This window comes from Parasteatoda tepidariorum, chromosome 5, assembly GCF_982258835.1.
Source record: "Parasteatoda tepidariorum strain Cologne lab strain chromosome 5, Ptep-v5.0, whole genome shotgun sequence".
In the NCBI taxonomy this organism is placed as follows: Eukaryota; Metazoa; Arthropoda; class Arachnida; order Araneae; family Theridiidae; genus Parasteatoda; species Parasteatoda tepidariorum.
In genome coordinates, this window is record NC_141759.1 from 56,947,121 (window position 1) to 56,966,137 (window position 19,017).

At 28.4% G+C, this 19,017-nt stretch overlaps 1 protein-coding gene across 2 annotated transcripts in view; it reads left to right on the forward strand.

The window, feature by feature from the left end:
• LOC107446550 (uncharacterized) overlaps positions 1 to 19,017 on the forward strand; it is a 58,324-nt gene that overhangs the window by 20,112 nt on the left and 19,195 nt on the right. For both annotated transcript variants that reach the window (XM_071185680.2, XM_071185676.2), the window contains 6 exons: positions 2,481 to 2,612; positions 9,591 to 9,696; positions 11,549 to 11,606; positions 11,690 to 11,862; positions 14,966 to 15,075; positions 16,838 to 18,240. In XM_071185680.2, the coding sequence (XP_071041781.2) occupies positions 2,481 to 2,612; positions 9,591 to 9,696; positions 11,549 to 11,606; positions 11,690 to 11,862; positions 14,966 to 15,075; positions 16,838 to 18,240 (1,982 nt within the window). The remainder of the gene's footprint in view (positions 1 to 2,480; positions 2,613 to 9,590; positions 9,697 to 11,548; positions 11,607 to 11,689; positions 11,863 to 14,965; positions 15,076 to 16,837; positions 18,241 to 19,017) is intronic.

Below are 19,017 nucleotides of genomic sequence, written 5' to 3' on the forward strand. Positions count from 1 at the left end.
ACTAGTTATGTGCTACTGTATGCTGCGAGGAGCAAATGAACTAGACTATTGAATTTTGAATTAAATTTCTACTTCCATCATTTTCATTTTGATTATGTAGTGTGATGCATGTTCTAATTTTTAAAATTATGTATTTAATTAGGATAATTAAAAAATTTCCATAATAATTTGTTTAAATATTTCATGGATCAGTGACTGTAATGTTCTTCTGTTTAGTTTGACTTTTGTGATTGGTTGTTAGTTTTTCAGAAAAATCTGTAATTCTGAATTTTAAATCTTCAATTTTTTTTTAATTCATAGTTAACATAAGACAATACAAATTTAAGTGCTTTCTGTTAAATACACAGAGTAGTTAGTGTCGATTTACAGTATATTCAGCCTATTCATTTACTATGCTGAAAATTTAGTTTATCCAAATACTTGTGAATTTCATTTTGCTGAATACTATATAGTTTTGTTGAATATCTAAATATTCAGCTGTTGAATAATTACTTCTTGCTTTCAAGATATACATTATTTGTATTCTTAATACAAGTGGAGAAAAAAATATTAAGAGATAAAAATTGTTTTAAAATGATAAGTGTAATAATTATAAATAAATATAATAAACAATATGAATTATATTTATCATTATTCATAAATATAACTACTTTTAAATTCAAATTGACATACTGGATAGTAAAGATATTCGGTCTAACATTAAATTTTTTTTTATACACTTGTATCAAGTTTGTATTTATACAACATAACTTGTAAGTTCCTTATAAATATAAATATTAGTTATATGTTCCTTATATGTCAAAAATGCATGGTAATAAACTTTTAATTTTCTTAAATATCAAAAAAAAAAAAAAAATTTTTTTTTTTCAAAATATAAATATTTAAACAATTTTTGTGCAAAATTTTTCTGCACATGCATTTGAATATAAATTTCTGAGATTTTAAATCTGTTATTTTACCTTAATTTTAATAAAAAAATATTTTAAAACCTGCTGATTACCTATAGTATAATTAAATTTCCATATAATGCATGGCAACTGTTGGTAGTTTTGAAGTTTATATATTTTCTTGGCAAACTTCAGTTTTTGACGTTTTCAACGGGTTTTTGATGGTTTAAACCAGTATTATACCCTTGTCATGTCAAAAACCACTTTTTGACGTCAAAAACCCAACCCTGTTTAACATAGATTATTTATCTTTTCGAAATTTTGTTTCTTTTAATTTTTGTTATGAAACTTTTAATGCATTAAAAGTGTATTTTCTATAGTTTCATAAAACTATTTAAGGCTCGTAAGTGTTTAAAACTTGTAACTCTATAGCGCTAGTACATGCTTGTGTTTTAAAAATCGCAGTGTTCGAAAAATGTTATTACTTGGAATCTAAAAAAAGTCATTTAACCAAAATTAATTTTCCTCCAAAAGTTCAACCTCTTTTTGGTCATTTTAAATTAATCTGTTTCATAATTTTTCCTTTATCTCTAAACCATAGAATATCTTTTCTACATAGGTCGGTTCTGGTTTGTAATGGTTTCCCCCCTTTAAATATGCATAATCGTAACTAGTGATTATTTACTATTATATCATCCTTGCTAAAAGCAATTTCTAATTTTGATTTTTCCATTACTGCCTTGATAAGCATCAGAATTCTATAATAATATGACCAAAAATTTTCCGAATCCTATTTACTGTCATTAAGTTTATTACAACTTAAATTCCATAATTATTTCCAATTTGCAATTACAGAACTTGAATATTGTTTTAATATAGAAATTAAATAAATATAAAGTACATTTCATAAAAGAAATATACGATACCATTACATCGATATTAAAATCTGTTGGCCTGTTAAAATGAAAAATGAAGCAATTTTAGAAAATATAAAGTTCACTGCAGTAGGAGAAGAAATAAATTAGAAAAAGTACAGATCACATACCAAGATACATGTTTTACTTACCTGAGATCTTAATAACAGAGAAAAAGAAGACTAATAATGACTTGGAAGAGACAAATGCTAACTGATTTTAAGAGAGTGAAATTTAATAAATTAATGGAAACCAAATCCTAAGCCGGGAGCATGGAAAAGGAGGCTGAAAACCTTTTGCTCCAGATGGAATAAAGAGCTTAAGTAAGTAAATTACATTAATATAAGGGGATTTATGGCATAACCTTTTGGTATTTATTGCAATCTGACTACTGTTGAAATTAAAATAAAACAATCATATAGCTTGTTAAAAATAATAAATTATTTTTCTCCAAAAAGTCTAGGAAGAGAAGCTATAAATATAGATTGTTAATTGCATGTTAAATTATGCCTGTAGCATGTTCAAAAAATATTAAATCGAAGTTAGCCCTATGTTAATAATAAAATGCATAAGTTTATTTGTCTTATAAACATGAACATTCTCTATTTAATGTTTTTTTTTTTGTGATTAGTGCAAAATATTTTGAAAAAATATTCAGTATTTTGTTTCTCGTTAACAGGTTACAGCTTGTTGCTGTTTGTTTCTTGCTGGGAAGGTAGAAGAAACCCCTAAGAAGTGTAAAGATATTATAAGAACAGCTAAGAGCTTTCTTGGCGACAATCAATTTTCACAATTCGGAGATGATCCTAAGGTAATATTTTTGTTGGGTTTTGTTGATCAGGTGTGATTTGTAGAATTTATAGCTATATATATATTAAAGGTATATTATATACACTACCTGTACCTGAGATTGATAATTTCCTACTCATTTTTTTAAAATTTTAATATTTATAGATACTTGGAAATTAATTTCCAAAAACATGTCTTATTTACAATTTAATCCTTAAATCATAAATTATGAAAATAGGATGCTATCTTTTTATCAATTAAATTCCTTTTTTTAAATTTTGTTCAAGTAAGCCTAACTTTTTACTGTAATAAGTTTACCGATTAACTTTTCCTTGAAATTGTCATATAATAATACAATAGTGTGTCTGTTAGACAGTGCTTTTCTTATAAAAAACATCACAGGGATCAAAAACAGTACATCTGAAATTATTGAACAGAATTAACTTTTGGTTTTCTAAAATTTATTTTTAAAAAATAAAGAACTAAGTTGTTTTTCTAAAACTTTTATTACTTGTACAGGGGTCTGTCCAGGCCAAATTTACTACAAGTTTAGCGGTACCTTCACAAATTCAACTTTAGAAAAAACGGTAGTCCCACAAAATACTTTCTCTTAAAATTTTATTTTTGTATCCCATAAGAAACGATAAAGCCATATTTTCACCATTTTTTTGTGTTGATTTTTTAACATAATTTTTAATTTTCACAAATTATGTCTAAATTTTCACAAAATATGTATCTCTCAGAAAAACCTAGACAGACCCCTATTGTAGAAAATACTAAAAATAAAAACTGTAACTTTCCAAACTCTGGATCATGCTTTTTGAGCTATTTTCCTTTGCTTTATGAGCTATATTACTTTATGAGCTATGCTTTTTTGAGCTATATTACTTTGCTTTATTTCAAGTTTATTGTTTAATATTACATTTTTTTCTTCTTTGAATTCTTTTATCCTTTATTTTGGATTTATAAAAGGTTATGGCCACTATTCACAAGTTTTTTCATTGCTTTGTATGCATATTTGTCTTCTCCTCTGACAGGTATGGGATTCTGTCATCTATAGGCAGAGAAAAAAAATTATAGAGTGTATGAGCTCAGTTAATTTAAAACCTGTAAATTGAAAAACCTTATTTTTTCTGATATTCTATTCACCTGCTTTACTTAAGTTTTATATTTTTATTGTGTCCACTAATTAAAATGTGCAACAATATGCTAAAAGCAACTAAAGGACCTTGGGAAATGATTTTAAATCATGTCTTTACATTAACTTGAATAAATGTTAATATTGATTTCTTTACATAAAATGATTAATATGTTTTTAATAGAAGCAGGATTTGCTGAATTGTGTCATTTTTTTAAAACAAAGAAACATGCAATTTTTTTGTTTATGCAAATGAATTTCATCAACAAGAAGAAATATTTCATTTTAATAACTCTAAAAAAGCAATGGTTACGAAAGCATAAACTTTTTTAAATGTAGAGACATTTAAAATTGTTTTTCAAAATGCAGTTTTCATTTTTCGATGAATTTTGTGTTGCACGTAAGCACTGTTCACATAACTTTCCTCTTAACAATCCTTCCTTCTTGTCATCCTAAATAAGCAAGTTCCACCTCTCTTAGATACTAATGTAATATTTGAATGGCCCTAGAGAAAAAATATTTTTTGAAGTACTTAAAAGTTAATATTCTAGACCAGGGGTGTCAAACTCGCGGGCCGCATGTGGCCCGATATGAACTTTTTTATGGCCCGGTCAATAGATCCGAAACAAAGTGAAAATAAAATGGAAATGTGAATTAGAAACGAAACCAGTATATAAAATTATAATATACTTTATTTATAAACTATACGGATCATTTTAAATTGTACGTACGAAAATGTAAAATTCTAATTGCCTGAAATGGAGACAGTTTCACACTAAGCTATCAGTTAGTACATATTCAGGTTTATCCTACTATAGCGAGGTACGTTGGTTATCTTGCTTCAAGGTTCTCAAACAATTCTGGGATGCGAAGGAAGAAATATATAAGTTTTTACAAACTAAAAATCAAGATACAAGCTTGTTCTCCGATCAAATATGGTTGCAAGATTTATCTTTTGTGTAACCAAACACTTATCCGATTTAAATTTATTGTTACAAGGCAAGGGTCAGATCATTACAAACATGTTTGACATAATTAATGTATTCTAACGTAAACTATTTTTTGGGGAAAGGCAACTGAAAAATAAAGATTTAACGCACTTCCCAACTCGCAACAAGAAAAAATCTAGTTCAGATGATACTATATCGTATAAAAAATAAGCAGAAAAAAAATTTAAATCTTTGAACAGAATTTGAAACAAGGTTCAAAGATTATAATTCTTTGGAAGACAAATTTTTTTTGTTTTCTTTGATTTTCTCAATAAATATAGACTCAGTACCCAGTTATATGCAAATGGAAGTGATTGAGATTCATTGAGACTCAAAGTTGAAGGCAAAATTCATTGAAGTGGGTGTGCTTGAATTTTACAAATATTTACCGGCAAAGGTTTGAAAATACGCGAAAACTCGCATATGATTTTATTTCCATGTTTGGCAGTACTTTTCAGTGAGAGCAATTATTTTCTGTTATGAATGGAAATAAATCTCCTGTCCGAAACCGTATTAATAACGCTCAGGTTGGGTCAATTTTGAAAGTAGTCTCGGCCTATGAAATTTCTCACGAAATTGAAGAGATAGTAGCAGAGAAGAGATGTGAAGTATCAGAACGTAAACAATAATTTAACTTTATATGGGTCATTCTCACGAAAACTGTCATTTTTCAGTTCATAAAATCCCAAAAAAGTAAAGTGAATAAAAAGCTTTGAAACTTTCTATATTAATAGAAATATGTAATGGCATTATAAAGAAAGTATATATCCTATAAATTATACTTAATATTTAAATTAATTAATTTTTTAAATATTTAATTTATAATTATTAATTTATAATAATTAATAATTAATTAATTAATTTAATAAATAAATTAATTAGTTTAATAAATCAATTTATTAATTTATTTTTCAAATTAATTAATAAGTAAATTAATTATTTTCACTATTTAAAAAGTGAGGGACTGACACTAATAGTGAGGGAATGATATTTTATTTTAATACATGTTTTTATGTAAGTTACATCTACCTAAAGTTTGAAAATGATAACATACTAAGTATATCTAATATTTATTATAATTTAGTCTTATATATTTAATAGTTTTTACAGGTTTGGGAAATAAAATTGGCTGGCACGATTGAACAAAAAAAAATTTAATAATATACTCATCTTGAATCATTCCCTCACTTTATACACTAGTGAGGGAATGACGAATTCAATAAAATTTAAAAATAACAGTTAGGCTTTATTAATTTCTGAAGTCAATCGCATACAAATATATTCATACAAGAAAGCAACATATAATTATCCACTTTCTCGATGAAGTTGTATTTTATTTTACTCTAAAAAACGACATGAGGGAATGACAAATGTAAAAAATTTTACCTGGTTTGATTCATTCAAATTTATTCCACAGCAAAGCTTCTTTAAGTTGAAGATGGAAACATACTGCAATTTTGTTCTATGATGCCAGTTGTTAACTTCTGAAGTTTTTATTGAAATATTTTTATTCTAAGATGATTGCAGGTGATAAGAACATTGTTGTGAGGGAATGACGCGAAACACTGGGGACAAAGTTTAAAATAGTGCTGTGTTAATATTTTTATCAGAAATTAAATTTAAAATTTATTTTCTGAATTCTATATTTCAATATTCTCAAATAAAAAACACAAATTTGTAAAAAAAATTTTTTTATTTCAGAAACAATTTTTTTCTTTTTTTAAATCAGCAGTGGGGACAAGTGAGGGAATGACATATTGGTATATTTTTATTAGCTAAAATTAATAAAAAATAAAAATTGATAATTTTATTTTTATTCTTTTGTTAGCTTGCATTCTGAAGGACACTTTCCCTGAAATTTTTTTTTTCGTAAGTTGTAAAACAAACATAAAATATACTGGGGACATGAAAATGACTATTTTTGTGAGAATGACCCATATATGTTTATTACAATGTACTATTCAAAATAAAAATATTTGTTTTTATGAACATTGATTTTTTTTGCGGCCCACCTAAATTTAAGCATTGTTCATTTGGCCCAAGTTAGCTTTTGAGTTTGGCACTCCTGTTCTAGACTATATTTCACAGAAATTTTTCAAACATCACACTAGTGGTTAATGCAGCTGTCCTTCATACTTTTATCAGGGATGAGATTTTTCCCCTTTTTAGCGGATTTCCGCTTTTTTCACTTTTATCTCTTAAATTTCAGCTTTTGTATCAAGAATTCAGATTTTCTAAAAATTTCATTTTTTTTAACAAGTTATCTGCTTTTTCAGAAAATTCACCGATTTTCAAAGAGAAACAGAAAATTCAAACTACATAGCTACCAATCCTTTCTCATTTTTACTTATTTTACCTATTTTCTCTCCTTTTACACGCAGCAGATAAGATTTTTCGAATTTTTTACCACCCTCCAGATAGATCCGATTTTCGTAGTTCTAACGACGCTGCTTCTGACAAGCCTTTTAGAGGTCCCAAGCCTGGAATCTGCTAATATCTCGATTCTTATTCGCATGATTTTAATATCAAACATAGCTTTTCATATTTGCTTGTTGCGATTCTTATTCACATGATTTGAATTTTGTACGTTGCGTTTCTTATTTACGAGATTTGGAATTCCGATATTGTGATTCGTATTTACGTCTTTTTAAAAACCTATGTAGCGATTCGTATTCACGCAAGTTTAAAATTCAGTGTGTTGATTTGCTAATGCGGTTTATAATATCAAACATTGATCTTCGTATTTATACGTGATTTTAAAATAAGGCATTGGGATTCGCATCATAATTCTTATTTATGCAATCTAAAATTACGCATCATGATTCGTATTTACGCGATCTAAAAATTATGAATTGTGATTTGTATTTACGCATTTTAAAAATTCTATATCCCAGATTGTATTTTCTCATTTTCAAAATCTTATATCTAGTTTCATATTCATGTGATTTCAAAATCCATAATTGTTATTCATATTCACGCAATTTTAAGATCAACTACCGCGATTCTTGTAAGAAGTAAATTTTTTTTTTAATTAGTTACTATAAGGGTGACTGTATTTCTAACGGCGATTATTAGTATATGTAAGTGTTACAACATCAGAGAAACTGGAAGAGAATATATTCAAAACTTACATTCTGTGCTTGCAAAGAAGAAAAAATAGGACTTGTCACAAGATGTTTGAAGATGGACTAACGACTAAATATAGCAAACATAAAAGATATAGCAAACAGAAGCAATCACTTAAAAAGGAATTTAATTAAAAAAAAATTTTTTTTTGGGGGGGGGGGAGAGTTAAAATTTTATTTATAATTGCTGCTATTTATGCTATAAAATGCAAAATTCTTATCAAATAAAAAACAATTATCTAAACAGTTGCTGATTGTCATGTAATTTTTCAAACTAAAATAGCAATTTTTGTATGTTAAGGAGTTACTATATATTTCTACTTCACTGTTATTGATATGTTTCAGAGGACTGTAGTTAGATTAGACTATAATATGAACATAATGATTCGGTCCATTGTTAAAGTTTTTTTTTCCAATATAATTTAAGAAGTAATATTACTTATATATTTGTTATAAATCACATAACATTATTTATTAAAAGAAATGAAATATTAATGTATATTCTCAGTAATTTTAATTTGTTTAACCAGGTAGTTTTTCAAGTAATAATTGTCTCTTATGTAAACTGAGGAAAAATATAATTTTTAGCTTTATTTTTTCAATTGGAAATTTTTTTTCCACTAAATGTTAAGTATCAATGTAATCGTTTTTATAATAATAGATTAGTACACAATTGTATGTCAACACATCATTTATTACCTTAAACTGTGGAATTTGTTATTAAAGGGTTGCGTTTGCGTAAAATTTACTATTGTGGAAATTCAGCTTTTTTGCGTTTTGACTAATCTCATCCCTGTTTTATCAGATCACTTATAGCTTACTGTAGGCAGCAACTTTTTTTTTATTACATACCACAAAAAAAGTTTTCAAAGTTAAAAATAGTTAAGAGAAAAAAGCACCTTGTGTTGCATTCTTTGGTTTTGTTATTTATTATTTTTAAGTAAGTTTTTGAGCATTGTTTTCTTTTGTATTAGTTTGAGTACTATACTTTTGTGTTTGTTTTCATATTTTGTATTCTGTTTTCTCTCTACTTGACAAAACCTTTGGGGTACAGAGAGAGCAACTTAGACATTTTTCGTGCTCTCTAGATAGAAAGGGTTTTACATTTATGACTTCTGGGGCTGGTACGACGTCAGCTTCGGTTGTCATATATTTCTCCATTGTTTAATTTTTTTAATATTCTATTGAGTAAAAAGCACCCTTAACCACATTAAAGTTTTTATTTGATATTGAAAGTGATACTAAGATTTTTTCAAAAATATTAAACACCATCTAATTTTTCTTTTGATATTTCTCACATTTTGTTGAGAGATATCACCATCTTACTATGTATGCCAGCATATTTTCTCAAGTGATAAATTTATAGCAATAATAAATTACAATTAACATCAAACAAGTGTTTAAAGTTTATTTAGGAAAAATATTTTTAATACCTATCATATATACTATATGCAGTCTTACCTGTTTATCTCGAATCTCACGGGAAAGGGGAAGAATTTGGGATAAAGAGGTTTCGAGTTATGCAGGTACTTTAAGGAATTAAATTTAATTAAGAAATCCTATTAAAAGTGTTTTTCAATTAAAGCTTTAATTGTTTTTAATTGAAAAAAGCAGGGTTTTCTGGCAAAAACATTCATACAAATATAACACGCAGTACATAATACACAAATATAATATTCAATTATAATAATGTATCAACCATAATATACTGAATTAATTTTTTTGAACATCATTTTACTATTTTATAGGAAGAAGTGATGACCCTGGAAAGAATATTATTACAAACTATTAAATTTGATTTACAAGTTGATCACCCATATGGACATTTGTTGAGATATGCAAAGTCTCTTAAAGGTATTTTGCTCTAAGTTGACTTTATTTGTTTTTTTGTATAAGCTGTTTATAAAGATTTTTAAACTGTTATTCATTATAAATTTATCTCTATTTTTTTTATAAGTCGCATGAAAAAACAACTGTCCCTTACTATTACTCATTGTGGTAAATTACAAAATTTGACCAACAAGTTCAGAAGGCTGATAAAGTGCATCAAGAATATTGCAATTGAACATCATGGGGTCGCAAACCACATCGAAAGAGTGAAAATTGTCCAACATCATGCTAGAAAGCAACTACAAAAAAACTACACACTTGATAACTACTAAAACATTTATTTGATTAATTATTACAAGAATTCTTTGAAGTGGCACCAGCTGATGTTATTGAACTGCTTCAACAACTTGAAAACACACCTTGCACTCGAAGGGATGTTTTTGATATTTCCTCAATGACAATCCATGCTATGAAATCTTATTTTGCAGGTTTTTGCAATATTCATACTCTCAAAGTAGTTTGCAACCCTTTGTGGTAAATTTCCATCCTCTTGATGCCTTTTATTACCCCTCTGAATTTGTCAGTCCAATTTTCATTGTCTACCAATGAAATGTTTGGTAAGATTAACATGTCAGTACTTTGATTTAGAACTTTAGAACGGGATATCTCTCTACAAATTTTTTTGACACTCCTCGAATTTAAAAACTGTCAATAAATCAAGGACTTATGTTTTATTTATTTTTTCAATAAGTGTAAATACCTGGCTGTTATCAAAAGAAGAATAAAGGAGTAAATGATAATTTGTTTCATCAGGGTTTCCACGGGTCAGGGAGAGCAAGGAAAACCTGGAATTGTCAGGGAATTTTGTTTTAACTCTAAAAAGCAGGGAATAGTGAGGGAAAGTTGCAATCTTTTACGAAAAACCTGGAAAATTTCTTTATTGTACCTGGAAAATAACCAGTGTTAGAATTGTCAATAACAGTAATCTGTTATTGAGATTCGAATGAAATAATTATAACATATACAGTAGGGAACCGATTATCCGGAACGATCGGGACCATCGCTATTCCGGATAACTGATTTTTCCGGTTAACTGATTTTTCCGGTTTTCTGAATCGTTACAAAAAGCCGTTTTTTTATTGTTAATAAACCAAACTAAAAAAAAAAAATAATATTTGAAAATAATCTTAAAAAGACGAAAAAACGATGAAGTAATACACTAATGATTATTTCCAAAATGATGGTAAGGTAAACATCTTTCAAAAAAGAAAGAAAAATCCTAAATTCTTAAGAGAAAAAAAAAACATTTCTTTTTTAAAATGGCGAGAAATGTATCGAATTTCGTTCCGGTTTTTGGTTTCCGGATAACGGGTCTTGTACTGTATTTCAATTTTTTTTAAAAATCCCACCTCTTAGTGAAAATTTTCCATGTTTCCATTTTCATTCTATTATATGTTTTTGCTCACAAAATCTAATGTTTGATATTACAAGTTTTAAAAAAAAAATCAAAGTTTTCTGATGAATAATAGCATGGTATAGATAAAATATAATAAGTATTTTCATTAAAATTTACCTTTTATAAGTTGAAAAGTCAGGGAATTTTTTCCTGAAATTGAGTGGGAACCCTGTTTCATATATTTAGCTGATTCTAGATTTGATTTTGGATGAGGCGAGAGTTGCTTTAAAGGTTGTTTATCAAGTATTATGTATAGTAGTACTGTATTTTTTAAATTTTTTTTTTTTACTAATTTTAAATGCTTAGATATTTTAACTGTGTTAGAATAATTTCAAAGTTTTGTAAATTTTTAGATGTTTAAATTGTGTGTAGTTGTAATTTTGAAGACAAAAAAGGTTTTTAAATGTGTCTTCTTTTTAGGTGATAACAAGAAATTACAAAATATGGTCCAAATGGCCTGGACATTCATCAATGATAGGTAAATTATGGGCATCTTAATTTACTTCTGTCTTTCACTTTCTCTACTCATAACTAGTGCTATATATATCACATTTGTTTTAGTTTGTGTACGACACTTTGCCTTCAGTGGGAACCTGAAGTCATCGCTATAGCTTTAATGTACTTAGCTGGCAAACTAAGTAAATTTGAAGTTGTTGACTGGGTGGAGCGTACACCAAAGCATTCTCATTGGTGGGATATGTTTGTTGAGGGAATGTCAATTGAACTTCTAGAAGGTTAGTAGAAAATTACAACTAATTATTTCTTTTTAATTTTATTAATGTTGAACTGATTATATATTGTTATGTAATAATAAAGAACTATTTCTCTTTCTTAGTTTTTATTTCACTTATCAGTGTTGCTTAGTGCAAAGTTATCATTCACATAGATAAATTTTGAAACATTATAAATTGCATTTAATCTATTAAGAAACTGAATATTCATACATTTGTAATTTGGTATAACATTAAAAGCCTAATAAATGTACAGTGTGCAAAATAATTCTAAGAAGAAAACGGACCATACAGAATAACATTTTATGTAATGATCGGATCGTCAAGTTCTAGGATTCAATCTTTTAAAGGTTTGAGGTGGTAACCTTTAATATGCTAATTTATTAGCTCAGACAGTATTTTAAGTTATGGAATCAAACACAAAAACATACTTTCTCTGAATAAACATACCTATTTTTCGATAGATTTGGATTTCTGATCCTCAAAACGTAGAGAGTAGCCGCAAATTGGGAAATATGATAGCAGTAGGTTGGTCACGAGCGCGTTCACAAATTGGAACCCTTCACGTTAATTTTATTTTTGTGTGTTTTGTCATATCTCTAACTTTTTAAGCGACTTCAAAAAATATTGCACACAGTTTGTTATGAAATCCATTTAGCCAAAGATAATTCCATGCAAAATATAACTTTTAGCAAGTATTATGTATTTTTTATTATTTTATTTAATGGTAGTTAAAAAAATCTTGCATTGTAAGGTGTGCAGTTTTTTTTCTTACATAACATTTTTTTTACATTACATTACATTAAGGATTGTAATTTAATGTAACAAAATTCAAAATTTGAGCAAATTGGTCAAATAGTTCTTAAGCAATCAAATATTTTGATTAAAAGGTTTTTTTTTTTTCTAAGTTCTATTTATCAGGAACTTTTTGACTGATTTTGCTCAAATTTTGATGTGTAAATTTACTTTCTTTAAAATTATGTAAAAAATTGCATATCCTACAGTTTGACATTTTTTTCGAATATCATTTAATAAAATAAAAAAAAATGTACTATACATACTAAAAGTTATGTTTTGTGTGGAATTGTGTTTGGATAAAAGGACTTTATAGTTATGGGAAATTTTTTTTTTCTATTCATTAAAAAAGTTCTCGAGATGTGGTAAAATACGCGGAAAGTAAAATTAACATTAAGGGGCCCAAACTTTAAACTGCTCTCTTGACCAAACTATCTGCACAATATTTTCCAGATGGAGCTATTTTGTGGGTCACTAATTCGAATTTGTCAAAACAAAGGTATATTTGGTCAGAAAAAGTATGTTTTAGTGTCTGATTTCATTACTTAAAATCGGATCATTGAGATTGAGACATAGAACCTTAAGATCCGATCATTAGACCAAAAGCTGTTGGGGCCGTTTATTATTTTGAGCACTGTACATTTAATAAATTATTGTTCTTTTTTTTGTATTGTTAGCATGACAAATAATGTACATTAAGCAGAACCCTGCTAATTGGATAGCCTTAATAGTATTAATCAATGTTGATTTTTGATAATTATTAATCAAAATAACCGTCAAAATATGCATGCTTAAAAATGAGTAAAATTATTCTTCTATATTCACATTATTATATACTTGGAATCAGGGTTGGCAAGGTTTAGGACAGAATGGATTAATCCAGGGTTTAAACCGTCCTGTCCAAAACCCCTTTGTCCAAAACTGTCTTAAACTGTCCAAAACCCTTTTACTCAAATTATGTCACAATTTTATCTGAACAATATTTAAGAGGTAGAATAAAGATAGAACTAATAATATATTGATAATTAAATACACTAGAGAATATTTGTTTTTAAAAGTATAATGTTTTATTAATATTGTTTGACTCTTCAATTTAAGCAAAGGAAGATTAATCAGTAATCAAGTTCAATTGGTCCTCTCATTCAATAGTACATAACTGAAGTTTGGCCTTGCCATACAGGTTAAAATATTAGGGACTAAGTGCTTGGTTCGTCATAAACAGGTTTATTTATCTATAGTACTATTCAAGAATACTTTTATCTCATTCATGTTCAATTCTTTTAGCATAGTGGTGGTACATCACCAGTGTCAGTAACTGAAACTGATGTTATGCCCTTCAAAACTGTTAATACATTTTTCAGTTATTTTGTATTTTCAATTTAAACTGATATATTTATATTTAAATTTGTTTTTTTTTTAATAGATGTCTTTTTTATCATCCTGTAATGCAGAAATTATAAAAATTTTATAAAAAAATATTGTGAAAAATAAAAGGTTTATTTTTAAACAAATTTAGTAATTTTTTTTTTTTGTTGAGAAAAATTATTATTTTTTAATATTGCCATATTTATCCTTATGCAAAAATATTATTTATCAGTATTAAAAGCATATTTATATTTAAAGGATTAGGTATTCACTTTTGTTGTTCGATGAATTGTGGAGTTTCAAAAATTATAAACCTTTTCCTATTATATTATATTATTTTCTTTTAATAAGTTATAGTAAATTGTATAAAAAATATCAAATATTTATTGATACATGTAATTATTATGTGTACAATGGTTACACCTATAGAATTTTTACCTTTTACCAAAGTTCAAGGTTTTGGACACTTTAAGACAGTTTTACCCAGTTTAGGACAGTTTAAGACAGTAAATCCCACGTGTCCTGTCTAAAACCAGTTTAGGACGTCCAAAACCCCAACCCTGCTTGGAATAGTATAATATTCCAAGCACTATATATCAACTAAACTACATAGTAAAGCAAAAATAGGTTGCTTGAAGTTTCACTGAAATTTCTACTTTGCTCAATCAACATTTTCAAATAACATTAACGTGCATCACTGTTCAGATCCATAGATGTTATAAAAAATGCAGGTGGAGTTAATGCATAATTCTTCTTTACATTATGTAATATAATTTAAATCTATCACCATTCAGTTTAAGAGAAAATGTGAACTTAGGATCCAGCCTTTCAAATACATAAGAAATTGTTTTCTTTTTTTTGTGTAAGAGAACAAAATTTTAACGTAAGTTGTGTATATTATATAGATGTGTAATTAAATGCTTAATAAACTTCTGAAACCCTCTAGATATTTGTCATCAAGTGTTGGATTTATATTCTACTCCAATGTCAAGCACACCTCAGGATTCTCCTCCGGCTACGCCACCAACAAAGTCTACAAGAAAGACATCACAACCTGTGAGTTCATTAATTTTATGTCTATGTGCTCCAGTTACTATTAGTGTTTAGTTAACTTTTTCAAGAGATGTTCTATAACAGTGTTATAGGAAAAAGATTGAAGCTTTCTGCAAGGACCCCAACTACTAACTATATATTTGCCTGTTACTATGGACAGCGAGAATTCTAACACATTCAATGGAAAAGTCTGATTTTGATAGTTTTCTCTTTTCAGTGCTGGTTAATCATTTTTTTCCTTCTATTTCTTCCTTGGTTTTAAAATTTCAAGATACTTAATACGATATTATTATGAAACATGATTTTCAAATATAAATTATTGCTTTTTAACGTGCCTGAGTCATGAAGAGAAGAAGTCTTAAATCCATGTAATTTTACCGCAGTTATTTATAATTTTTAGGCTATTTCTCCAGTCATTTTGGGGATTTATCTTGTTATTGACCATTCACCTAGGGGCCGTTCAAAAAGTACATACACGAAAATGGAGAAATTTTAAGCCCCTCCCCCCCTTCGTACATTACCGTACATAAGGTCTTACCCCCCCCTTAGAGTACATACATTTTATTAGTCTACCTCCCTTTTTCATAAAAATTTAAATAATTATGTTTTAAATAAAATTAAATATTTATTTAAGGAGTGTGTAGGATAAAGTCATATTTAAATTTGGTGTATGTTTATAAAGTACGTACTTTATATAATACCTCCTCTCCTTCCCATTGTACAAAATAGCAAATCCCCTCCCCCCCTTTGGGATGTACGCACTTTTTTAAACGGCCCCCTAGTTTATAAAATTTATTTATTTTATATGCAAAAGTATTATTACATGCAAAATCTTAAAAGTATGCAGAGATCGCTAATTTTTATCACAAATTATTTTATATTGTCTTAAATTACTGTCTTGTAAAGTTATTGAAAGGGCTTTGAAAATAATGATTGTCACTTTATTTTGATGTATTTATTTGATGATGCATTACTCATTTTTATGAAACCATACTTTCTTTTCAGTATTTATCTAGTTCATAAAATATCATTGAAATAAGTTTATATGAATAAAATAAATGACTTAAAACTATTATTTTCAAACTTTAAAAAAAAATTTTTTTACCCAAAACTTTCTGTTTATTATAGTGTAAACATCAGAGTTTAAATTTGCTACTTCTTTTCAATTAAAGCTTTGGTTAGAAAGACTAAGTATTTATCTCCAATTTTTACTTATTTTGCTAAGACAATGTTCTATTTTCCATATCTTTTTATTTAGATAATAAAAAAATATTCAAGATAAGATATAAATAAAATGTATTTGACTCGAATTTTTTGTACCAATAGAATAATCTTATTTGGTTCAAAATTCAAAATATTGAATTGACTACCATTTTTCATTAAATGCTGAAAAAAAGCATTGCAGAAAAAAAAAACCCCTTCATTTGTCAAATTTCAGTATTGTTCAACATATAATAATTAAAAAAATTTCTTTTTGCCCATAAGTTAATTGGAGCTAATTAAAGTAATTTGAATAGCATTAAGTTGTGTTGTCCAGTGAATCGCATGCTGAGTAAACCATGGTTATGTTATTGAGTAAAAAAATAGAGTTGATAAAGTTTAAAAAAATTCATTTTTAGGGTGTTTGTACACTTAGTACTTAAGTTCTTTGCATTTTTTATTTTCATCTGATTTTTATGCACATAGATTTGAATTAAAGTAAATTAGTATTCATATTCAACAATATTGTGTTTTTTATTATTTCTCATTTTTGTCTTATTTGCAGCCTTCCCCTGTCGAAGCATCAACATCACCTGCACCACAACCAAAAGTTAAGGAGCCTCCTGTTGGTTTACCTATTCCTAGATTAGAGCCGGGAGAACTCAAAAGAAAAGTTGTTCTAGCAGAAGCCAAAAAAGAAGTTGAAAGCAAAATCCCTCGCATTGAAGGCAAAGCAATTCCTACTATATCTAGTGCTGCTAGCTCTCCCCCTCCTCTTAAGAAAGTTAACAGAATTAAAGGAACATCCACTCAGCCATCTTCACCAACTAGTCCGAAACCAATCGAAACTGTTAGTAAGGTCTCCAAACATGTTGAGATTCCTCCTAAACGTAATACATTATCTGATGCTACTTTTAGATCAGGAATATCAGCAACAATGAGCACACAGTCATTTCCAACTAATACTACTGTATTGTCTACCGATACAAATGCTCTTGTAAAACCACCTCAACATGTACCTGTTGTACCAACAACTACTTTTACTCTCCCCCTTCTTCCTCCAACTGCTACATATACTCAAACAGCTCCTCCATTCTTTACTACTGGAACTACTGGTGAAACCCCCACATTTCCCAACATACAGCAGCCACCCCCTCAAATCTTTTCACAACAGCCTATGCAATTTCAGCATCCGCCACCTAGTGTTGCACCTTCTACTTCACTTACTAGTTTAGCTGCACCTCAGTTTGGTGAACCTCCACATCAGTATCCTACTTTGCCACCAGGCACTGTTCCTCCACCTTTTAATGCTCAATTTCCTCCACCTACCAGACCACCTAATATGAGCAATCCACCTCCAACTTTAGCTCCTGGTTTAACTCACCATCCTCCTCCACCCATACCTGGTTTAATAAGGGGGGCACAACCTCCTCCACCACCTCCTCCTGGAGTTACTCCAAGGAGTTCTCCTGCCCCTCCACCTCCTGGTGTATCTCCCAGAAGTTCTAGGCCACCTATGACAGGTGTGAGACCTAGAAATAGTGGCCCACGCTTGGGGACTGAAAATGTTTTTAATCCTAGGCCTGGTTCTGATATGTATCGTCCTAGACAAGAAGGTCGTGGTATGAGACCACTTCTTGAGCAAAGACTACCCACTAGAGATTTTGGACCTAGAAGCTCTTTTGATGATTCCAATAGGTTTAATAGACCAAAGCCAGATTATGATTCTCATTTTCAGCATAATCCACCATTTCCAGAATTTGATCAAAATTTTCATCGACCACTTCTTCCTAACCAGTTTGGGCCAAATTTTGAACGACCCATGGGGCCAAGACGATTTCCTCTTGATCTACAACAGCATCGGAATTCTGGCCCTCGTCCACGTATGATGAATAATATGCAGCAACAGCAGCAGCAACAACAACAGGGCACCTCTACAGGAATACCACCTGTACGAATAACGGGAAGGTATTAAGCTTTTTATTTTAATTTTGATTTCATATATATTATTTGGTATATTTAGTATGGTATTTGTTACTTAAAGTTTGCCAGTAATAATTTTGAAATAAGGGGCTTGTAAAATATTTGAGTAAAAAACCTTTGTTTTATCTTATTGTGTTGATAAAAAAATTCTTTTATCTTGTATTACTCTGCACTATCTGATTGAAACATGAGAAAACCTGTTATGTAGTGATTTCTTTGCTATCACATTGCATTCTTTGTGATTTTCATGTAAATACTGCATACTTATAGTTAGTGCCTTATTGCTTGAAAATATATTTTTTCTTTCCTTTTTTGAATATTGCTTTAAATTTTTTTTTTATGAAAGTTAGCTTCAAGTTTTAACATTCATTATTAGTGTCTTATGTGTTTTTCTATATATTCTTTTCATAAGTTATGTTTAATAATTTTTTATGAAACATATTTTAAAAAATTGCTTATTCTATATATATTTTAAAAAAATTGCTTATTCCACACGCTAATTTATTTTTATTTTTCAAAACTAAAATAATAATTAAGTAAATACCTTGGCCTATCGACTGTCTGGTCTGATGTGGTAGAGTAAGATGGGATAACAAAAAAGCTGGATGGAACTAAGTTCCACTTCCTAATCCTACATGTAATTAAAGAGTGCTTCACATCTTGATTTAAATGATTAAGGCAAAAATACTTAGTGTTTATTAATATACTAAACTGTATGGAAAATTATGACTGAAAAGAGTAAAACTACACAGTTTTTATGAC